Raw genomic sequence first — 25431 nt, 5'->3', positions numbered from 1 at the left:
AACAGAAACTACATGTTCCAAATCAAATTTTTTTACTTACTAATTTTCGAATATAAATTTTTGTGTTAACACCCAAATTCAAATGTAAATTTTATTTTGTAAGTTTTACTTTTTAAATAAATTTTATTTATTTTCAGTTTTTCAAATTTATTATGGTAGAATCAGATTTAAAAAGTGACATAAATAAAAATATTTTATTGTGTTTTTGGTGAAAATTTACACAGGAAATTAAGTTTGCATTTAATAATTTCTATACTTTTTTTTTTTATACGTATTGTTCAGTGACGTTGGTTACATTTTTCATAATATATCAGTATTCTTATTATTTCTATTCTGGTTGTTCTGTTTCTACTAATCTAGCTTCCCTGTCTCCCCTTGTCTTCTCATCTTTGATCTAGGATAAATGTTTACTATCTAGTTTCATTTAGATGATTATTTTGAGGAGCACAGTACACATGGATGATATTTATTTTAAGGGCCAATCTGTCATTTGACTGTAAGGTGACCTCTGGGAGTTGTTTGAGTTCCAAGATTAAAAAGTATCTTAAGGTGATAGTCTCAAGGGTTCATCTAGGTTTTATTGGTCCAGTAAGTTTGGCTTTTTTTTTTTTTTTTTTTAGAAATTTGAGATTTGTTCTACATTTTTCTCCCATTCTATCCAGGGCCATCTATTGAGTCCCTGGTCGGAACGGTCGGTAGTGGTAGCTGCGTCCCATCTGGCTCTTCCGGTCTTAAAGTAGTTGATGTTGTTTGTGTAGACTATTGGTTCTGTAGACTAGTTTCTTCTTTGAGTCTTTGGTTTTCTTCTTTTTTGCTCCAGATGAGCAAAGACCAATAGTTGTATCTTAGATGGCCACTCACTGAACTAGGATGTAGAATATTGAAGTGACATAATCTTATATCCAGGTAAAATTAAATGGCAACAACTAAGTGGGGCACAAAAATGAAAGCTTGCAGAAGATAAAAAGAAAAGGATTTGTGAATTCCTAAAGACAATTCCCAAATTAACTTCCTTCTGAAAACAATCAGAAGAGATGTCTTCCATTGAATGCTTGTGTTTAATGGGTGCAAATCATAGTATTAGTACCACTAGTGCTGAACTTACTAATAGCAATATGAATATAACAGAATTTGTTCCAAATTATGCATCCATTCCTTGCTGTAGTAAAAAAATTAATAATGGTGTAGAAAGCAAAATATTTTAGAATCTGAAATTGTCACATCTGCAGACCCCGTAAATTACAGAAATACAGATCCTGCTTTGTGGAGTAATTTTTCTTCAAATGATGTGAATTATCAGATCAAAAGAGGGCCACATGGTTGTCAACATCACAGTGGGCCATTTGAAAATTTGTGTCAAAAATTTCTGGATGGTAAACACACAGGATTCTGTAGCCAGGATGTATTTCTAGGGTGCAAAGCTAATGGTGAAAATTATAAGGGGGAGTGACTACTGCCTTCTCCATCAGGTGGGTCTGTATATTGTTTTGTTTGCAAACTGTTCAGTCCTAAATCATTTAATTCTAGATTTGCTACGGATGGATTTTGTGATTACTGCAACTCGAATGTGCTTGCTAAACATGAAAATACTTCAGTTCAGAGATTGTATGTTGTCACATTTGAACCGAAGACATGGTTTTGGCTTAACTCATGAACTGGAAATATAAATTAATGAAGAAATCAGTATTGGAAAGCAGTGTTTCAACCCATTGTTGCTGTCATTACAACCATTGCTGAATGTGGACTATATAATCGAAGAAGAAATGAAGTGTTTGAGTCCCTACTAAATGGAAATTTTGGGGGTTTACTTGAACTTGTTGCTCAGTTTGATGCATTTATAGCAGGTCACATATAAAAATATGGTAACACAGTAAAGGACAACCCATTGTATATGTCTAAAACAACATGTGAAGAATTAATAAACTAAGTGAGGAAGTTCAATCAGCTATTTTCAATGAAATAAGTATAGCTCAATATTTCGCTTTGTCTGTTAGATCCCACTCCTGATATTTCTAATACAGATCAGCTAAGTATTGTTTTATGATATGTATCTCCAACGGAAACCCTGGTGGCGTAGTGGTTAAGTCCTACCACTGCTAACCGAAGGGTCAGCAGTTCGAAACCTCCAGGCGCTCCTTGGAGGCTCTATGGGGCAGTTCTACTCTGTCCTATAGGGTCGCTATGAGACGGAATCAGCTCCACGGCACTGTTTTTTTTTTTTTTTTTTATCTCCAACAGATGGAAAACTTGTCAAGAAATATATCACATTTACTAGCTTAAAAAGTCATACTAGTGAAGAAATTGCAAATTAAGCACTTCGCTGTTTATGTAAAGTCAAAAAATTTATTTTTCTAAGTGCAGAGGCAAGTCCTATGACAAGGCGGCCAATATGTCAGGGTGATATAAAGACATGCAACGGAAAATATTAGAATGTAAGGGATATACCATTTTCATACCTTGTGCTGGGCAGTCACTTAATCTTGTAGGATGCAGTATAGTAGATTGTTGTCCAGAAGCAGTTGATTTTTTTTTCTACTGTTCAGTTACTCTACACATTTTTTGCTGCCTCTGCTCACCAATGGGCAGTTCTTAAAACATATTTAGGAAATGATTGAGTATTAAAATTCTTCCTAATACACACTGTGAAGTGCATGCAATAGCAACAAGTGCAATCCTGGAATCCTACACGCAAATTCTAAGTGCCTTAGAAAATATCGTTGAAGACCAGACACGAAAAGGAAATAGCAAAAGTGAAGCTGAAAACATCACCAACAAAATGCAAGCACTAGATTATTTATGTTGGTTATGTGGAATAATATATTACAGCATTTTCATTGGACAAGTCAAGCTGTCCAAGATTTAGAAGTAAATTTAAAGACATGAAGGATCTCTACCAGTCATTAATAGAGTATTTACATAATTTAAGAGAAAACTTTGAAGAGTCTGAAAGCACAACAAAAGAAATACTGCCAAATACTCTATCAAACAGCTCACTGTCACAGAAGCATTAGAAAGAAACAAGTGATGGAAGTGCTCTGGAAGTATCAGTTAGTGTCAGAGATCAATTTTTCATAAGCACATAGCGCTCCATCATTGACACACTTGAATCTTACATGAAAAAAGAAGCTCTTTCGAATAGATTTTCCTTCTTAAACAATGTCGGTATACCTACTGAAGAATGCATGAAGGCATCCAAGAAATTAGTGCAGGTTTATCTTGATAACTTAAATAGAAGCCTTTATGGAGAAATGTGACAATTTCATTCTTACATGAGAATTAAGTTTACAGATTCAGAAAAGACAAATTTTACTCATGTAGGCATGCATGATTCCATAATAGAAGATAAACTACAATGCGTATTTCCTAATGTGGAAACTGCTTTATGCATACTCCTAACTTTAATGATCACAAACTGCACAGGTGTTCTGCCCATTTTCATCCCTAAAGAGACTAAAAAACACTCAGCCTGTAACAGTGATTCAAGAAAGACTTGATTCATTATCCTGTTATGTATGGAAGTAGATATTGTTCGGAAGCTTAATTGTGATGAAATCATTGAAGAATTTATAAGAGCAAAGAATAGAAAGAAATGTTTTTAATTATAACATGTAAAAATCTATGTGAAAATAAAATACAGTAATTTTTTGTAATATTTGTATTCTGATCATTAAATTTTCTTTTGTGGCATCTTTTAATATGTTCATTTAAAATTATAGCATTTATTATGAAACAAGCATCAAAATTGAAGTATGAGCCATTTAAAGCAAAATTAGTGAAAGTCAATTTTTTGTTGTGGGAGATCAACAGAATTTTATATTGTCGAAATTTTACAGTGATTCATTTTCATTATTGTAGAATATGTGGAATATTCTTTTGTAGCAAATGTAGTATGTAGTAAAAATCTTAGTACCTCAAATCCACTAAAAATTTTATACAGGCATACCTTGGAGACATTGCAGGTTCAGTTCCAGACCACCACAATAAAGTGAATATCACAATAAAGTGAGTCACATGAATTTTAGGGTTTCCCAGTGCATATAAAAGTTATGTGTACACTATACAGTAGTCTATTGAGTGTGCAATAGCATTATGTCTAAAAAGAAAATGTACATACCTTAATTAAAAAATACTTTATTGCTAAAAAATGCTAACCATCATTTGAGCCTTCAGCAAGTCGTAATCTTTTTTCTGGTGGAGGGTCTTGCCTCAGTGTTGATGGTTGCTGACTGATCAGGGTGGTGGTTGCTGAAGGTTGGAGTGGCTGTGGCAATTTCTTAAAATAAGACGACAGTGAATTTTGCCACATCAATTGATTCTTCCTTTCATGAAAGACTTTTCTGTCGCAGGTGATGGCTGTTTGATAGCATTTTACCCACAGTACTTCTTTCAAAATTGGAGTCAATCCTCTCAAGCCCTGCTGCTGATTTATATAATATTCTAAATGTTTTCTTGTCATTTCAACAGTTATCACAGTATCTTCACCAGGAGTAGGTTCCATCTCAAGAGACAACTTTCTTTGTTCATCCATAAGAAGCAGTTCCTTATCCATTAATGTTTTATCATGAGGAGATTGCTGCAATTCAGTCACATCTTCAGGCTCCATTTCTAATTCTAGCTCACTTGTTTTTTCCACCACATCTGCAGTTACTTCCTCCACTGAAGTCTTGATCCCTCTAAAACCATCCATGAGGGTTGGGGAAATGCTGGTAGCATAGTGGTTAAGAGCTACGGCTGCTAACTAACAGGTTGGCAGTTCAAATCCACCAGGCAGTGCTTGGAAACTCTATGGGGCAGTTATACTCTGTCTTATAGGGTCGCTATGAGTCAGAATTGACTTGAAGGCAACGGGTTTGGTTTTGGTTTTATGAGGGTTGAAATCAACTTCCAAAATCCTGTTAATGTTGATATTTTGATCTCCTCCCATGAGTCACGAATGTTCTTAATGACATCTAGAATGGTGAATCCTTTCCAGAAGGTTTTCAGTTTACTTTGTTCAGATCCATCAGAGGAATCATTATCCATGGTGGCTATAGCCTAGTGAAATTATTATTATTGTGAAATGTATTTCTTAAATAATAAGACTTAAAAGTCAAAATTACTCCTTGATCCATGGGCTGCAGAATGGATGTTGTGTTGGCAGGCATGAAAGCAGCCTTAATCTCCTTGGACACCTCCATCAGAGCTCTTGGATGACCAGGTGCATTGTCAATGAACAGTAATATTTTGAAAGAAATCTTTTTTTTCTGAGCAGTAAGTCTCAACAGTGGTCTTAAAATATTCAGTAAACCATGGTGTAAACAGATGTGCTGTCATCTGGGCTTTGTTGTTCCATTTATAGAGCACAGATAGAGTAGATTTTGCATAATTCTTAAGGGCCTTAGGGTTTTCAGAATGGTAATGAGTATTGTCTTCATCTTAAAGTCACCAACGGCGTTAGCCCGTAACAAGAGAGTCAGCCTGTCCTTTGGAGCCAGGCATTGACTTCTCCTCTCTAGCTATGAAAGTCCTAGATAGCATCTTCTTTCAATATGAGACTGTTTTAACTACATTGAGGAGCCCTAGTGGCATGGTGGTTAAAGAGCTTGGCTGCTAACCAAAAAGTTGCCAGTTTGAATCCCTTGGAAACCCTAAGGGGCAGTTTTGCTCTGTCCTATAAGTTTGCTATGAGTCAGAATCGTCTCGACAGCAGCAGTTTGTTTTTGATTTGTCTATATGGAGAACCTGTTGTTTAGTGTAGGCACGTTCATCAACGATCTCAGCTGGATGTTCTGGATAACTTGCTGCAGCTGCTGTATCAGCACTTGCTGTCTCACTGTGCACTTTTATGTTACGGAGATGGCTTCTTTCCTTAAACCTCATGAACCACCTCTTCTAGCTTCACACTTTTCTCCTGCAGCTTCCTTACCTCTCTCAGCCTTCACAGAATTGAAGAGAGTTAGGGCCTTGGTCTGTATTAGGCTTTGGCTTAAGGGAATGTTGTGGCTGGTTTGACCTTCTATCCCGCCCACTAAAACTTTCTCCATATCAGCAGTAAGGCTGTTTCCCTTTCTTATCATTCATGTGTTTACTGGAGTAACACTTTTAATTTCCTTCAGGAACTTTTCCTTTGGATTCACAGCTTGGCTAACTGGTACAAGAGGACTAACTTTCAGCCTGTCTCAGCTTTTGACATACCTTCCTTACTAAGCTTAATCATTTTTAGCTTTTGATTTAAAGTGAGAGACATGCAAGTCTTTCTTTCACATGAACACTTAGAGGCCATTGTAAGGTTATTAACTGGTCTAATTTTAGGATTGTCATGTCTCAAGACATAGGAAGGCCTGAGGAGAAGGAGAGAGACAGGGGAATGGCCAGTTGGTGGAGCATCAGAACACACATTTGTTGATAAAGTTTACCATCTTATATGGGCGCGGTTCCTGGCACCCCAAAACAATAAAAATAGTAACATCAAATATCATGGATCTCAGATCACCATAACAAATATAATAATGAATGAAAACATTTGAAATATTGTGAGAATTACCAAAATGTGAGACACAGACACAAAGTGAGCACATGCTGTTGGAAAAATGGCTCCAATAGACTTGCTGAATGCAGGTTTCACAAACCTTCAATTTGTGAAAAATGCAATGTCTGTGAAGCACAATAAAGCTAACACAGTAAAATAAGGTATGCTTATTTTTTTTTATATAATCTGGTTCATCTCACTCTGCTAAAATGGCTTATGCCATTTTTGCATTCAATTGCTAATATAGTCACATTTTTTAAAAAGTTACATAATAGATAGCTAACACACACAGACATATGCTTGTATATATATAACTCGCATATCCAATTCAAATGCATGAGCGAGCAGAGGATTATTAGTGCTTAGGGTCCTCACTTGCCTTAATCTGGCCCTGCTGAAAATGATCAACTCTGTGCCCTCAAGGCCTGGTGGTCATTTAATTTAACCTTTGCTACAATCCTTTTTACAATCCTAGGAGGTTGGTATAATTAACACCATTTTATTGGTGCGAAAACTGAGCCTCTGAGACAGTGATTGACTCAGTTGCCTAAGTTTATTGTTAGCAGTTGCTGCCAAGTCAGCTCTGACTCATGGCTACCCTATGCACAACAGAATGAAATGCTGCCTAGTCCTGCATCATCTTCACAATCGTTGGATTGAACAATGTTCTGTTTTGACATAAGGCTTTCATTGGCTGATTTTCGTAAGTAGACCATCAAGCCTTTCTTAGTCTGTCTTGGCCTGGGAGCTCCACTGAAACCTATAAACTATGGATGACCTTGATTGTACTTGAAATACCAGTGGCATAGCTTTCAGCATCTTAGTAACACACAAGCCACTACAGTATGATGAACTGACAGATGGGTGGTGGTGAGATAAGTGTACACTTGGCTACTAACTGAAAGGCCAGAGGTTCAAACTTACCAGCCACTCTGTGGGAGAAAGATGTAGTTGGCTTGCATAAAGATTACAGCCTTGGGAACTATGGGGCAGTTTTACTCTGTCCTATGGGGTCACTATGAGTTAGAATTGACTTGAGGGCAATGGGTTTTATATGCATAGTTTATATATGTTAAATCACTTAATCATCATAAGAACTCTGTGAGTTAGGAACCTTCATTAGATCCTATCTACAGATGAGCAAACTAAAGCACAGAGGTTTCCAGTGGAAGAGCCTTCTCTCTCTCTTTTTTTAATCTTGTTTGTGATTGGGTGCTAACCTAAAGGTTGGCTGTTCAAACCCATCCAGTGACTCCATGGAAGAAAGGCCTGGTGAACTGCTTCTGTAAAGATTACAGCCAAGAAAACCCTATGGAGCAGTTCTACTCTGTAGCACATGGGGTCACCATGAGTCAGAATCAACTCAATGCAATGGGGTTGGTTTTGGGTTTTCTATGCATATGTAACTGACAGTAACAAAGCTTTTAATGTTTCAACAAAAAGTTTAAAGGTCATTCAGCAATCGTTATTTTTCCCATTGATTATTAAGATTACTTTTCATGGTTTCAATTTGCATGGTCATTTTTACAGTCCCACACCTACCATGCAAAGTGAAGACTGTTCATATTTAGTATGCCAGATGGTAATAGTGCTATGACAAAAAATTAATCAGGTTAAGAGGAATTGAAACTCCAGGTGAGAGGGGAAGTTGACATTTTATATAGGGTGATTTACAGAAGGTGCCTTTAAATGATCATACAAAGTGACGTTTAAGCAGAGACTTGACAAGAGGGAATGAGTGAGCCAGGCAGATAAGTTGGAGAAGAAGCAGAGAAATGACATGATCTGACTCAGGTTACCTAAGAATCATTCTGGCTGCTTCAGGAACAAAGGCTGAAACAGGGAAGCCAATTGGAGGGTAGCAAAGATCCAGGAAGAGATGAAGGTGGTTGGGACCAGGAAGTAGTGGTGGAGCTGAGGTGCACAGATGATGGATATAAATCAGTGGTGTGCTGGAGTGGCTTTTACTAGCTCATGAAAGCCGATTGTTAAATTTTCAATCTGACTGCTAAACTCTTAGTTGCTTGATGTTGGCCATGGTGGGAATACTTACACCACAGAAATTGGCAAATGCTACAGATCTAGCTTTTTCTTTCTTTTCCTTTTGGACAGTCATTGTTAAATATTTTTAAGTCTACCACTGTATACAATCAGCCCTCCGTATTCGTGGATTGGAAATATTCGAGGTGGTGGCGGGCTGGGGGGGGGCGAGACAAAAAGGGAAGTTCCCAAAGCAAAACCTGAATTTGCCACACACTGAGCAGTACACTGAATCCATTTGAATTAAATGATATGTAGGTGTACTCAACTGTCCCTTCTGCCATTTCATAGATCCTCAGTTTCCCTCCAGCACTCCTTTGAGCATTGTTCACCTCACATCTCATTTGTTCGCTGCTTGTGTTGTGTGCACCCTTTGTTTCTGTGAAAAAAATGGCTCCTAAAAAGCAATTAAGTGGTCAGAGCAATCCCTTAAAGTCTAAGTATGAGGCGGTTGAGGAGAGCAAGAGAAAGGACCTTCAGGCTAGTCGGGAATGGCTGACTAGCTCTGTAAAGCAGTACAGCCTCAAGACTTCAAGATCACAGGAAAATTGGCATCTGCTGGTACTCAGGCAGTATCAGCATTCTCAGAAGAGCTCAAGAAACTCATACAAGAGAAAGGCTACCTTCCAGAGCAAGTCTTCAATTGTGATGAAATAGCTGTTTATATAGCATTTACATTATATTAGGTATTATAAGTAATCTAAAGATTACTGTAAGTTTGTCATACTGTGGTGGCTTTTGTGTTGCTGTGATGCTGGAAGCTACGCCACCAGTATTTTAAATACCAGGAGGGACACCTATGGTGGACAGGTTTCAGCAGAGCTTCCAGACTAAGACAGACTAGAAAGATGAACCTGGTAGTCTACTTCTGAAAAAACTGGCCAGGGAAAACCTAATGAGTAGCAGCAGAATATTGTCTGGTATAGTGCTGAAAGATGAGCCCCTTAGGGTGGAAGGCACTCAAATATGACTGGGGAAGAGCTGCCTCCTCAAAGTAGAGTTGACGTTAATGACATGAATGGAATCTAGCTTTTGGGATCTTCATTTGGTGAGGTGACAACTCAAAATGACAAGAAACAGCTGCAAACATCCACTAATAATCAGAACATGAATGTACGAAGTACGAATCTTGGAAAATTGGAAGTTGTTAAAAATGAAATGGGAGGAGGCAGGGCCAAGATGGCAGAGTAGTCAGATGCATCCGGTAGTCCCTCTTACAACAAAGACCCAAAAAAACAAGTGAATTGATTATATATATGACAAACTAGGAGACCTGAACATCAAAGGAAAAGTTAAGAAATCAGACTGAGTGGCAGGGGGAGGGAGAGATGGTTCAGAAGCAGCAAGGAGTTGCCCGACCTGACTCGGTGGGAACCGGTGCCCTGCAGGCTTGATCCCTGGCATGACTGTGGAAAGGTTGGCAGTAGCATCTGGGATGCAGTTTCCTCGGTGGGACAGAGCGAACAGCATAGAGTCTACTCACACTTCCCAGGATCACTGAAGAACAGTGCTCTTGACAAAAGATAAGTACTTGCATCTAATTTACCTCATGGAACAAAAAGCACCCCTTTTGAAAGAACTCTTTCCCATTTATCTGCTCCCTCCTCCCTCTGCTCCATTCCCTGAACCAGCTTCAGTAGCGGTTGCTTTCACTGGGCCTAAGATAGGTCCTGCTGTGCATCCTGAGCCATTCTCCGGTCATTGGAGATGGAGAAAATTAACAAATGGGGAAAAATAATCAGGTGGTTCCCCTAAGCTAGGAACTCAGGGCAGAAGTGGCACCATTGCCTGGGGACAGACATAAGCAGTCCACACACTTTGAATGCCTTTCACCCCTGCATGGACCTGTGTGCGCTCATTTTAGGAGCTTAGGCCCTTGTTTGCACAGTGCAATGGTGTATGTGCCTGAAGTCTGACTTCAGTTGTTTCAGTTGTGTGATGGGGAGGCGGGTTTTTGACATTTGACAGCACTGTGCCTATTAAGCAGGGCCCTCACCTACCCACATCAGGGGCCTGAAGCCTGGTAGCTCCACCCACACCACCTAGCTACCCGCGATAGGATCCAAGGATAAGTGGTACCTCCCAGTCCTTACAACCAAACGCATTGGGTGCCGTGGTTCAGCTGCAGAGCGCACCCATCTATGTGCTCCAGGGAACAGGGACATGCTTTCCTCAAGACACATTGGGTACAGTTGTCAGCCCCCTGCCTTGCTCAGAGTGTGACCCCCTGCTGCACCCAGATGCCTGTGCTTACACCAATCACCCCTACTCCTCTAAGACTGTAGGTGACAGTCTGCACCATACACTTGGTGACTGAATATCTGGACACCTGAGCTGAATTCATACAAGAAAAGTGAATGGACTCCAGGGATCATGTACCTGGTAACAGCTCTAGCCATCTGGTGACTGGACGTTAGAGTTCCAAAGGTACCAATAATCAAACTAGCTCACTAGAGCAGCCTATTTGGGCATATCAAAACAAAACAAAGCAAGAAGCTAGGACACAGAAAGGAAACATAAAATAAATTAATACAATAACTTATAGATGGCTCGGAGACAACAGTCAACATCAAATCACATAAAGCAGCAGACCATGATCACGTCAACAAGCTCCCCCCCAAAAGAATCAAGGAATCTTCTGGATGAAGAGATATTCCTGGAATTACCAGGGGTAGAATACAAAAGATTAATATACTGAACTCTTCAAGAGATCAGGAAGGAGATCAGGCAAAACACTGAACAAGTCAAGTAGCACACAGATAAATGAGTGGAGGAAATTAAGAAGGTTATTCAAGAGCATAATGACAAATTTAATAGGCTCAAAGAAAACATAGAGAGAAAACATAAATTCAGAAGATTAACAATAAAATTTCAGAATCAGACAACTCAATAGAAAATCAGAGGAGCAGAATTGAGGAAATGGAAGTCAGAATTAATGAGATTGAAGATAAAACATGAGGTACCAATACAGTTGAAGAAAAATCAGATAAAAGAATTTTAAAAAATGAAGACACCATAAGAATCATGTGAGACTCAATCAAGAGAAATAAACTACAGGTGATCAGAGTACCAGAATGGGGAAGGAGAACAGAAAATACAGGAGGAATCGTTCAAGATTTGTTGGCAGAAAACTTCCCTGATATTGTGAAAGACAAGAAGATACCTATCCAGGATGCTCATCAAACCCCATACAAGGTAGATCCCAAAAGAAAGTCACCAAGAGATATAATAATCAAACTTGCCAAAACCAAAGATAAAGAGAGAATTTTAAGAGCGGCTAGGGATAAATGAAAAGTCACCTACAAAGGAGAGTCAATTAGAGTAAGCTCGGACTACTCAGCAGAAACCATGTAGGCAAGAAGGCGATGGGATGACATACATAAAACCTTGAAGGAAAACAATTGCCAGCCAAGAATCATATAGCCAGCAAAACTGTCTCTCAAATATGAAGGCGAAATTAGGACATTTCGAGATAAACAGAAGTTTAGGGAATTTGCAAAAACCAAAACAAAACTATAAGAAATACTAAAGGGAGTCCTCTGGTTAGAAAACCAATAACATCAGATAACAACCCAAGGCTAGAACACAGGACAGAGCAACCAGATATCAAACAAGACAGGGAAATCAGAAAAATAAATCAAGATAAGAAATGCTCAAAACAGGGAAACAGTGATGTTATTATGTAAAAGATGACAACATTAAATCAATAAAGAGGGCCTTTAAAAAATGTAGTCATAGATCTTTCATATGGAGAGGAAGTCAAGGTGATATAAAGAGACAAAAGTTTGGCTTAAACTTAGAAAAATAGGGGTAAATATTAAAGTAACCACAAAGGATACTAACAATCCTACACATCAAAATAAAATACAAGAAAAACATAGAGACTCAGCAAATACAATATCAACAACAATGAAAGAGGAAAAGACAATTTATAAAGAAAAACTGCTCAGCACAGAAAATTAAGTGGAAAAAAGAAACTGTCAACAACACACAAAAAAGACATCAAACTGACAGCACTAAACTCATAAAAAAAAAATACCTATCCCTAATAATGCTGAATGTAAATGGACTAAATGCACCAAAAGAGACAGAGAGTAGTGGAATAGATTAAAAAACATGGTCCGTCTGTATGCTGCCTACAAGAGACACACCTTAGACTTAAAGACACAAACAAACTAAAACTCAAAGGATGGAAAAAATGTATCAAGCAAACAACAATCAAAAAAGAGCAGGAGCGGTAATACTAATTTCTGACAAAATAGACTTTAAAGTAAAATCCACGACAAAGGATAAAGAAGGACATGAAATAATGATTAAAAAGTCCATACACCGGGAGGATATAACCATAATAAATATTTATGCACCCAACGACAGGGCTTTAAGATACATAAAACAAACTCTAACAGCATTGAAAAGAGAGATAGACAGCTCCACAATAATAGTAGGAGAGTTCAACGCACCACTTTTGGTGAAAGATGGAACAGCCAGAAAGAAGCTCAGTAAGGACACGGAAGATCTAAATGCCACAATCAACCAACTTGAGCTCATAGACATACAGAACATTCCACCCAGCAGCAGCCAAGCATACTTTCTTTTCCAGGGCACATGGAACATTCTCCAGAATAGACCACATAGTCATAAAGCAAGCCTTAACAGAATCCAAAACATCAAAATATTACAATGCATTTTTTTCTGGCCATAAAGCCATAAAAGTAGAAATCAATAACAAACAGCAGGGAAAAGAAATCAAACACATGGAAACTGAACAAAAACTACTGGGTTATAGAAGAAATTAAGGATGGAATAAAGACATTCATAGAATCCAATGAGAATGAAAACACTTCCTATCAGAACTGGGACACAGCTAAAGGAGTGCTCAGAAGTCAATTTATGGCATTAAATGCACACATCCCAAAAGAAGAAAGGGCCCAAATCAAAGAATTATCCCTACACCTGGAGCAAATAGAGAGCAACAAAAGAAGCCCTTGGGCACCAGAAGAAAGCAAATAAAAATTAGAGCAGAATTAAATGAAATAGAGAACAGAAAAACAATTGAAAGAGTTAACAAGACCAAAAACTGGTCATTTGAAAAGATCAACCAAATTGATAAACCATTGGCAAAACTGACAAAAGCAGGAGACGAAGCAAATAACCCAAATAAGAAATGAGACGGGCAATATCACAACAGACACAACTGAAATTAAAAGAATCATATAAGATTATTATGAAAAATTATACTCTAACAAATTTGAAAACTTAGAGGAAATGGACAAATTTCTAGAAACACACTACCTACCTAAACTAACACAGAGGTAGAACAACTAAATAAACCTATAACAAAAGAAGAGATGGAAAGGTAATTTAAAAAACTTCCAAGAAAAGCCCTGACCCTGGTGGCTTCACTGGAGAATTCTACCAAACTTTCAGAGAAGAGTTAACACCGCTACTATGAAAAGTATTTCAGAGCATAGAAAAGGACAGAACACTCCCAAACTCGTTCTATGAAGCCAGCATATCCCCCAAATCAGGTAAAGAGACCACAAAAAAACAAACAACAACAACAACAAAAAGCAAGATTACAGACCTATATCCCTCATGAACTTAGATGCAGAAATCCTCTACAAAACTCTAGCCAATAGAATTCAACAATATATCAAAAAAATAATTCACTGTGACCAAGTGGGATTCATTCCAGATATGCAGGGATGATTTAGCATTAGAAAAACAATCAATGTAACCCATCATATAAATAAAGCAAAAGATAAGAACCACATGATCTTATCAATTGATGGAGAAAAGGCATTTGATGAAGTCCAACACCAATTCATGATAAAAACTCTCAGCAAAATAGGAATAGAAGGGAAATTCCTCAACGTAATAATGGGCATTTACACAAAGCTAACAGCCAACATCATCCTAAAGGGAGAGAGTCTGAAATCATTCCCCTTGGGAATGGGAACCAGACAAAGATGCCCTTTATCACCACTCTTATTCAACATTGCGCTGGAGGTCCTAGCCAGAGCAATTAGGCTAGAAAAAGAAAGGGCATCCAAATTGGTAAGAAAGAAGTAAAAGTATCTCTATTCGCAGATGACATGATCTTATACATGGAGAACCCTAAAGAATCCTCAAGAAAACTACCAAGACTAATAGAAGAGTTCAGCAGAGTATCAGGATACAAGATTAACATACAAAAATCAGTTGGATTCCTCTACATCAACAAAAAGAACATTGAGGAGGAAATCACCAAATCAATACCATTTACAGTAGCCTCCAAGAAGATAAAATACTTAGGAGTAAACCTAACCAGAGACATAAAAGACCTATACAAAGAAAACTTATAAGACATTACTGCAAGAAACCAAAAAAGACCTACAGAAGTGGAAAAACATACCTTGCTCATGGATAGGAAGAGTCAACATCGTAAAAATGTCTATTCTACCCAAAGTGATCTATAGGTGCAATCCCGATCCAAATTCCTATGACATTTTTTTTAATGAAATGAAGAAAGAAATCACCAACTTCATATGGAAGGGAAAGAGGCCCCAGATAAGTAAAGCATTACTGAAAAAGAACAAAGTGGGAGGCCTCACACTACCTGATTTTAGAACCTATTATACCGCCACGGTAGTGAAAACAGCCTGGTACTGGTACCACCACAGGTGCATTGACCAGTGGAACAGAATTGAGAATCCAGATGTAAATTCATCCACATATGAGCAGCTGATATTTGATGAAGACCCAAAGTCTGTTGAATGGGCAAAAGACAGTGTCTTTAACAAACAATGCTGGCATAACCAGCTATCCATCTGCAAAAAAATGAAACAAGACCCATACCTCACACCATGCACAAAAACTATCTAAAAATGGATCAAAGACCTAAAAATAAAATCTAAAATGATAAAGATCATGGAAGAAAAAATAGGGACAATGCTAAGAGCCCTAATACATTGCCTAAAAAGTATATAAAAAATTACTAACAATACACAAACACCAGAAGAGAAACTAGATAACTGGGAGCTCCTAAAAATCAAACACTTATGCTCATCCAAAGACTTCACCAAAAGAGTAAAAAGATTACCTACAGACTGGGAAAAAGTTTTTGGCTACAATGAATCCAATCAGTGTTGATCTCTAAAATCTACATGATACTGCAACAACTCAACAACAAAAAGACAACCCAATTAGAAAATGGGCAAAGAATATGAACAGGCCCTTCACTAAGAAGACATTCAGTAGCTAACAGATACACGAGGAAATGCTCGCGATCATTATCCGTTAGAGAACTGCAAATCAAAATTACAATGAGATACCATTTCACCCCAACAAGTCTGGCATTAATCCAAAAAAACATAAAATAATAAATGTTGGGGAGGTTGTGGAGAGACTGGAACGCTTACTGCTGGTGGGGGTGTAAAATGGTACAATGACTTTGGTAATTGATTTGGTGCTTCCTTAAAAAGCTAGAAATAGAACTACCGTAGGATACAGCAATCCCACTCCTTGGAATATATCCTAGAGAAATAAGTGCCCTCACACGAACAGGTATATGCTCGCCCATGTTCAGTGCAGCACTGTTTACAATAGCAAAAAGATGGAAGCCACCAAGATGCCCATCAATGGATGAATGGATAAACAAATTATGGTATATTTGCATAATGGAATACTATGCAATGAAGAACAACGATGAATCTGTGAAACATTTCATAACATGGAAGAATCTGGAAGGCATTATGCTGAGTGAAGCTAGTCAGTTGCAAAAGGACAAATATTGTATGAGATCAATATTATAAGAACTCAAGAAAAAGTTTAAACACAGAAGAAAATACTCTTTGATGGCTATAAGGATGGGGAGGGAGGGAGACGGGTATTCACTAATTAGACAGTAGTTAAGATCTATTTTAGGTGAAGGAAAAGACAACACAATACAGGTGGAGGTCAGCACACCTGGACTATGACAAAAGCAAAGAAGTTTTCTGAATACAACCAGATGCTTCAAAGGCCAGAGTAGCAGGGACCGGAACCTGGGGACCATTGTTTCAGAGGACATCTAGGTCAACTGGCATAACAAAATGTATTAAGAAAACTTTGTGCATCTCCCTTTGGTGTGTGGCATCTGGGGTCTTAAATGCTAGCAAGCAGCCACCTAAGATGCATTAGTTGGTCTCAACCCACCTGGAACAATGGAGAATGAAGAACACCAAAGACATGAAGAAAATATTAGCCCAAGAGACAGAAAGGGCCACATAAACCAGAGGCTTCATCAGCCTGAGACTAGAAGAACTAGATGGAGCCTAGCTACCACTGATCACTGCCTTGACAGGGAACACAACAGAGAGTGATGGAGTGGGAGAACAGTGGGATGCAAGCCTCATGGTCATGGCCCCCGGATCCTCTGTTACACCAAGACTGGAACTATTCCTGATGCCAACTCTTCAGTCAGGGATTGGACTGGACTATAAGACAGAAAATGATACTGGTCAGGAGTGAGCTTCTTAGTTCAAGTAGACACATGAGACTATGTGGGCATCTCCTGTCTGGAGGTGAGATGAGAAGGCAGAGAGGGACAGGAACTGGTTGAACGGACACAGGGATTACAGGGTAGAGAGGAGTATGCTGTCACATTAGGAGGAGAGCAGCTCGGGTTACATAGCAAGGTGTGTATAAGTTCTTGTGTGAGAGACTGACTTGATTTGTAAACTTTCACTTAAAGCACAATTTTTTTAAAAATGAAATGAAACTCATAAAGATCGATATCCTAGGCGTTAGTGAGCTGAAATGGGCTGGTATTGGCCATTTTGAATCAGAAATCCTGGGTGTCTTGGTTATCTAGTGCTGCTATAACAGAAATACCACAAGTGGATGGCTTTAACAAAAGGTTTATTCTTTCATAGTCCAGTAGGCTAGACGTCAGAATTCAGGGCACCGGCTCCAGGGGAAGGCTTTCTCTCTCTGTCAGTTCTGGAGGAAGGTCTTTGCCATCCCTTGGTCTGGGAGCATCTCAGCACAGGAACCTCAGGTCCAAAGGATGTGCTCTGCTCCCGGGGATGCTTTCTTTGTGGTATGAGGTCCCCATATTTTTCTGCTTGCTTCTCTCTTTTATATCTCAAAAGAGATTGGCTTAAGACACTGTCTAATCTTGTAGATCTCATCAATATAACTGCCACTACTCCATCTCATTACATCATAATGATAGGATTTACAACAAATAGGGAAATCACATCAGATGATCTAATGGTAGACAATCATACAATACTGGGAATCATGACCTAACCAAGTTGACAGATATTTTTTGGGGGCACAATTCAATCCATGACAATGACTATTATTCAGATTTATGCATCAACTACTAATGGGAAAGATGAAGAAGATTGAAGATTTTTACCACTTTTGCAGTCTGAAATTCATCAAACATGGAATCAAGATCCATTGATAATTACTGGTGATTGGAGTGTGAAAGTTGGAAACAAAGAAGGGGGAATGGTAGTCAGAAAATATGGCCTTGGTTATAGAAATGGTGCTGGAGATTGTGTGAAGGAATTTTGGAAGACTTTTTTTTTAAGGACTTATTCATTGCAAATATCTTTTTCAGCAACATTAAGAGCAACTATACACATGGACCTCACCTTATGGAATACACTGGAATCAGATTGACTACATCTGTGGAAAGAGATGATGGAGAAGCTCAATATCATCGGTCAGAACAAGGCCAGGGTCTGACTGCAGAACAGACCATCAATTGCTCATGTGCAAGTTCAAGCTGAAGCTGAAGAACATTAGAGCATGTCCACGAGAGCCAAAATATGACCTTGAATATATTCCACTTGAATTTAGAGACCATCTCAAGAATAGATTCGGTGCACTGAACACTAATGACTGAAGACCAGAAGAGTTGTGGGAGGATATAGAAGGATAGATTATTGCACCTGGGCCCTCTCACAACTAGAAAGAAGACACAATGCCTAGTGGGCCTCTTTGGATTTTGGAGGCAACATATTCCTCATTTGGGTGTGCTACTCTGGCCTATTTATCAAGTGACTTGAAAAGATGCTAGTTATGAATGGGACCCAGAACAAATGAAGGCTCTGCAGCAGGTTCAGGCTCCTGTGTAAGCCACTCTGCCACTTGAGTCATATGATCCAGCTGATCCAATGGTGCTTGAAGTGTTAAATGCTAGCAAGCAGCCACCTAAGATGCATTAGTTGGTCTCAACCCATCTGGAACAATGGAGAACGAAGAACACCAAAGACGCGAAGAAAATATTAGCCCAAGAGACAGAAAGGGTCTCATACAATATTTGTCCTTTTGCAACTGACTAGCTTCACTCAGCATAATGCCTTCCAGATTCTTCCATGTTATGAAATGTTTCACAGATTGATCATTGTTCTTCATTGCATAGTATTCCATTATGTAAATATACCATAATTTGTTTATCCATTCATATGTTTACAGATGGCTCTGTGCAGTATGCAGGCACCACTCAAAAGGGGACAGCAGCAGCACTGTGGTCCCTTTTTGGGACCTCCCTGAAGGACAGTGGTGAAGGGAAACCCTCCCAGTGGGCAGAACTTTGAGCAGTGCACCTGGTTGTTCACTTTGCTTGGAAGAAGATAAGGCCAGATGTACAATTGTATACTGATTCATGGGCCATGACCAATGCAATCCCAAACTTGGAAGGAACATGATTGGAAAATTAGAGACATGGAGGTATGGGGAAGAGATATATGGATAGACCTCTCTGAATGGGTCAAAGAAGTGAAGATATTTGTGTCCCATGTGAATGCTCACCAAAGGATGACCTCGAGAGAGGAGAATTTTAACAATCAAGTGGATAAGATGATGTGTTCTGTGGAAAGCAGTCATCCTCTTTCCCCAGCCACTCCTGTCATTGCTCAATAGGCTCATGAACAAAGTGGCCATGGTCACAGGGATAGAGGTTATGCATGGGCTCAACAGCATGGACTTCCATTCACCAAGGCTTACTTGGCCACAGCCACTGCTGAGTGCCCCATCTGCCAGCAGCAGAGACCAACTCTGAGTCCCCTATATGGCACCATCTCTCAAGGTGATCAGCCAGCAACCTGGTGGCAAGTTGATTATATTGGACCATTTCCATCATGAAAAGGGCAGAGTTGTTCTTACTGGAATAGACACTCTGGATATGGATTTGCCTTCCCTGCACACAATACTTTTGCCCAAACTACCATCTGTGAACTTACAGAATGCCTTATCCACTGTCATGGTATCCCACACAGCATTGCCTTGGAACTAGGGACTCACTTCACAGCAAATAAAATGCGGTGGTGGGCCCATGCTTGTGAAATTCACTGGTCTTACCATGTTCCCCATCATCCTGAAGCAACTGGCTTGATAGAATGATGGAATGGACTTCTAAAGACACAATTATGGCACAGGTAGGTGGCAATACCTTGCAGGGTTGGGGCAATGTTCTTGAGGAGGCTGTATATTCTCTAAACCAGTGTCCAATATATGGTGCTGTTTCTCCCATAGCTGGGATTCATGGGTCCAGGAATTAAGGGGTGGAAATGGGAGTGGCACTACCACTATTACCCCTAGTGATCCACTTACAAAATTTTTGCTTCCTGTGCTGGTGACCCTATGCTCTGTGGGTCTAGAGGTCTTAGTTCCAAAGGGAGGAACGCTCCCATCTGGAGACACACCTGTGATTCTATTGAATTGGAAGTTAAGAACGCCACCTGGCCACTTTGGATCCTTATGCCTGGTTCAACAGGCGTAGAAGGAATTACCATATTGGCTGATGTGATTGATCCTGATTACCAGTAGGAAATCAGATTGATATTACATAAAGGAGGTAAAGAAGAGTATGTCTGGAATGCAGATGCTATAGGATGTCTCTTAGTACTACCATGCCCTGTGATTAAAGTCAATGGAAAACTACAGCAACCCAATTCTGACATTACTACTAATGGCCCTGACCCTTCAGGAATGAAAGTTTGGGTCATCCCACCAGGCAAAGAACCACAATCAGCTGAGGTGCTTGCTGAGGGCAAAGAGAATATGGAATGGGTGGTTGGAGATGGTAGTTCTAAATATGAGTTACAACCACATGACCAGTTGCAGAAATGAGGACTGTAATTGCTATGAGTATTTCTGCCTTGTGTGTGTGTATCAAATATTTTTGTTTTCTTCACTTATAAAATATAAAATGTAAACAGGGTTAGTGTGTTTCAGCTGTATGTGTGTTTTATCATGTTAGGCTCAAGTATGACTTTATAATTGTCTTTATTCAGAGATTATGTATGGTTTAAGGAGATGTGTACAGGTATCAAGTTGTCAAGGGGTGCACTGAAATTGTTAACATTGTGTGTCAACTTGGCTGGGCCATGATTCTCAGTGGTTTGGCAGTTATGATGTAGTTTGGCAGTCTTTTGATGATGAGATGATCACTTCCATGATGAGATCTGATATAATGTGGTCACCTCCTTGATGGGATCTTCTGTGAGTAGCCAATCAGTTGAAAGGAAGTTTCTTTGGGGATGTGTCCTGCATCAAATATAAGTAGACTCTCTGGCAAGGTTCACAGGCTTTCGCTTGCTCTGAATCCTGCAGCTGGCTCCTGTTCATCTGACCTCCGGATCTTGAGACTTGAGCTAGCAGCTTACCTGCGGTCTTGCTTGCCCATTTTGGGATTCATTGGTCTTCACAGTTTGTGAGCAAGAGCCCTGCTGTCTGACCTACCAATCTTGGGTTCCCCAGCCCCTTGGGCTACATGAATCAAGAGAAGCCTCCAGCTTGACCTACGGATTTGGGACGTTCCAGCTTCTACAACTGTGTGAGCCATTTCCCTGATACAAATCTCTTTATGTAGATATTTATATGCTTCACTGATTTTGCTTCTCTAGAGAACCCAGCCTAAGACAACTTGCATATATGATTTATAAAGAACTGCTTTGAGAGTCTATACTAAACTAACTGCAGTTTTTAAAACTTATTTTGTGATATTGTAGATACAAATGCAGTTGTAAGAAATAATAGATCTTGTGAACTTGTACTCAAGTTTCTTCAAAAGTAACATCTTGCCAAACTACAGTACAATATCACAATCAGAATATAATTCACTGGTCCTCTTCAGATTTACTCAGTTTTATTTGCACTCATTTGTGATTGTATGTGGGTGTGTGTATTTCATTCTGTGCAATTTCATCACAAGTGTACTACGATCAAAATATAGAACAGTCTATAGACACAAGAACCTTCAGGTTGCCCTTTTATAACCACACCCACTTCCCCCCTCCTCTGTCCTTTTGTCGTTGTTAGCTTTGACTCATGGTGACCCCACATATGCAGAGGAGAACTGCTCCATAGGGTTTTCAAGGCTGTGAAATTTTGGAAGCAGATCACTGGACGTGTCTTCTGAGGTGCCTCTGGGAGGGTTCAAACTACAAACCTTTAGGCTAGTAGTCGAGTACTTAGCCATTCGTGCCACCAAGGAACCTGTCCTCCATTTCTGTAATTTTGTCATTTCAAGAATGTTATAGAAAGGAAATATTAAGTATGTAACCTTTAGTGATTGGATTTCTTCACTCTTAATAATTCCACAAAGATCCATCCAAGTTGTTCCATGTCTTAATAGTTTGTTGTTTTTTATTGCTGAGTAGTATTACGTAATATAGAAAAAAAAAAAAAACCCGTTGCCTTCATAATATGGAGGTACCATAGATTATCTAGTCATCTGTTGAAAGACGTCTGGGTTGTTTCCAGCTTCTGGCTGTTATGAGTAAAGACACTATAAATGTTTGTGTACAGGTTTTTATGTGAACATAAGTTTTCATTTCTCTGGGATAAATGCCCAGGAGTATAATAGCTGTGTCATATAGTAGCTGCGTGTGTTTAATTTTTAAGGAGCTGCTAACTTGTTTTCCAGAGTGGCTTTATCATTTTACATTCTCATCAGCAATGTCTGCGTGATGCAGTTTCTCAAAAGTCTTGTATTTGGTGTTACCATGTTTATTTTAGCCATTCCAGTGGGTGTGTAGTGATATCTCACCGTGGTTAATTTGCATTTCCCTAAGGGCTAGTGATGTTGAATATCTGTTCATGTATTTAAATCCTATCTGTATTTCTTATACGATGAAATACCTTTTTCATGCTTTTTGTCCATTTTCTAATTGGATTTCTTTTCTTTCTTTTTTTTTACTCTTAAGTTTTGAGAGCTCTTTATATTTTTGAGATACAAATCATTTGTTGGATAATTGGTCTGCAATTTTTTTCTCCAGTCCATAACTTGTATTTTTATCTGATTAACAAGGTCTTTTGCAGAACTAAAGTTGTTAATTTTGATGAAGACCAGTTTATCAGCTTTTTTCTTTATGGACTGTTATATACATAAACTGCAATTTAGACTGAAGCTCATTTTTTTGCATATGGTTGTCCAATCATGCCAGAATCATTTGTTGAAATCTCTAATCTTCTTCCATTGAATTGGTTTTGCACATTTGTAATGAAGCAGTTGGCATATTTGTGTGACTCTACTTGTGGGTTCTCTATTCTGTACCATTGATCTATGTTTCTATCCCACTGTGAACACCACATTGTCTTATTGCTTGTATTTTGATAGGAACTGCATAAAACATATAGATCAATTTGGGGAAAATGAACATCTTTAGTATGTTAAAAACACACTATATCTTTCCATTTATTTAAATCTTCTTTTGTTTCATCAGCATTTTGTAATTTTCACCACTCAAATCCTATACATTTTTTAGGATTAAGTTAGTTCCTAACTATTTCATTTTCTTTGGAGCAGTTGTAAATAGTATTGTTTTTCACATGTTTGTTTTTAATATATAGAAATGCATTTGATATTTGTATGTTCATCTTGTACTGTGCCACCTTGCTTATCTCACTTATTGGCTCTAGAGACTTTTTAATAGATTCCTTGAAATTTTCAGTGTAGACAATTATGTTATCTGCAAATAGAGACAGTTTTATTTCTTCCTTTCTAATCTATATGGGAGAAATGATGCAGCGGTTAACAGTTCGACCGCTAACCAAAAGGTCAGCAGTTATAATCTACCAGTTGCTCCTTGGAAATGCTATGGGGCAGTTCTACTCTGTCCTATAGGTTTGCCATAGAGTCACTATGAGTTGGAATTGACTCAAAGGCAACAGGTTTGGTTTTTAAATCTATATCAGTTTTATTTCTTTTTTCTTGCGTCATTGCAGTGGCTGGGACTTCCAGCACTATATTGAATAAGAGTCCTGAGAATGGACTTCTTTGTCTTGTTCCCAGTCTTAGGGGGAAAGCATTGAGTCTTTCACCATTAAGTATGATGTTAGCTGTAGGATTTTCGTAGATGCTCTTTTTCAAATTGAGGAAGTTCTCCTCTATTCCTAGTTTGTTGAGAGTTTTTTTAATCATGAATGGGTGATGAATTTTGTAAAATTCTTTATCTGCTTTAATTGATGTGATCATATATATATATTAATTTAGCCTGTTGATTTGGAAGATTACAATGACTGATTTTCACATGTTGAAATACCCTTGCATGCCTGGGTTAAATTCCGCTTGGTCATGGTATAGAATTCTTTTTATACTGCTTGATTTGATTTGCCAATATTTTATTAAGGATTTTTGCATCTAAGTTCATGAGATATATTGGTCTGTAGTTTTCTGTTCTCTTTTGGATTCTTTGTCTGATTTTTGTCTCAAGATAATACTGACCTCATGAGTTTAGAAGTGTTTTCTCCTTTTCTATTTTCTGGAAGAGACTGGGTCAAATTGATATTCTTTAATTTTTTTGTAAAATTCTCCAGTCGCACTGGATGTCTAATATTTTTTACTCTTCCTCAAACATCCTCCTTCCTCATACTTAGATAATGTTCTTGCTTCCTATTTCATCTGGTCTGAATCCCTGAAGTTGTGCACTGTGGCAACTGGAACTCAACACCTCTGCCAAACGCAGACCAATGGACTTGGGGAAGAGAAAACACAGGCTTATTCAGCTTTTGTAGTAAGCAGAGGCAGAACTGGGAAGACGCAGTAAGTAGCCTATAGGGGAGCCTATGGGGCTTAGCCCTGTCATTGACCTGGACAGACTTCTATACTGACCCCCTCTGGCAAAGTGATCTGTGAGCACTCAAGCCTCTGCAACATTTTAACATAGAATATTTATGGGTGAAGGCGTTGTGGATTATTTCCTTGGTGTGTAATTTCACATTTTCAAACATTTTTCTACATTGTACAAGTAGCATTTGGGTGGTACATACAGTTAAGCACTCAACTACTAGCCAAAAGTTCATGGTTCAAACCCACTCAGAGGTGCCTGGTGATATGCATCTGAATGGTCGCTGCCTTGAAAACCCTATGGAGGAGCTCTACTCTGCACACATGGAGTCATTTGCCATGAGTCAGAATCAACTAGAAAGGAACTAACAACAACAAAGACAATTAATTTAAAAGACGTATCTTCTGTTCCCAGGAAGCTCTGATATAATGTGATAGCTGGGGTCAGGGACTGGGGGACAGGAGCTGTAATATACGCTGTGTGCTGTGCTCAACGCTGTAACCAAGGGGATGTGTCCATAATTGAATAAGGGAACATGGAACAGACATAGCCATGAAAGATTTTGCAATGTGGGAGACATCCCAGTCTGAGTCCCTTAATTCTGCCTTTCTGGAAAGGGGTTAGATTTCCAGTAATAAGCCTAGGACAACAGGTGAGAAGAACACACTAAAGGGGCAGGGGGCTCCCCACACACACAGCCTGAGGCCCGCACTTACCTATGAGTCCCAGCAACAGAGGCAGCAGAGGTGGATGGGGCGGGGAGTTAGGGATGGACATCATGGTGGCCTCAGGAGTCTGCTCTGTCTGCCCTGGAAAGGCCCGGGACTCTGTGCT

At 38.9% G+C, this 25431-nt stretch overlaps 2 protein-coding genes across 6 annotated transcripts in view; one reads left to right on the top strand and one right to left on the bottom strand.

The window, feature by feature from the left end:
• Positions 1 to 2223, top strand: part of LOC100674909 (zinc finger protein 343-like) — a 56289-nt gene extending 54066 nt beyond the window's left edge. The window contains exon 6 of the mRNA XM_064275886.1: positions 1528 to 2223. Coding sequence (XP_064131956.1) covers positions 1528 to 1667 — 140 coding nt within the window. The 3' untranslated portion in view covers positions 1668 to 2223. The remainder of the gene's footprint in view (positions 1 to 1527) is intronic.
• LOC100674055 (signal-regulatory protein beta-1-like) overlaps positions 1 to 25431 on the bottom strand; it is a 108990-nt gene that overhangs the window by 12864 nt on the left and 70695 nt on the right. For 3 of the 5 annotated variants that reach the window (XR_010319230.1, XR_010319229.1, XR_010319231.1), the window contains one exon: positions 1 to 25431. This exon is cut by the window's left edge and continues 5603 nt beyond it. The gene's annotated coding sequence lies outside the window, so the exon portion shown is untranslated. The other 2 variants (XR_010319232.1, XR_010319233.1) reach the window with 1 other exon arrangement.

Source organism: Loxodonta africana, chromosome 24, assembly GCF_030014295.1.
Source record: "Loxodonta africana isolate mLoxAfr1 chromosome 24, mLoxAfr1.hap2, whole genome shotgun sequence".
In the NCBI taxonomy this organism is placed as follows: Eukaryota; Metazoa; Chordata; class Mammalia; order Proboscidea; family Elephantidae; genus Loxodonta; species Loxodonta africana.
Note: the sequence above shows the minus strand (reverse complement) of the source record. Positions and strands in the feature narration are given on the sequence as shown.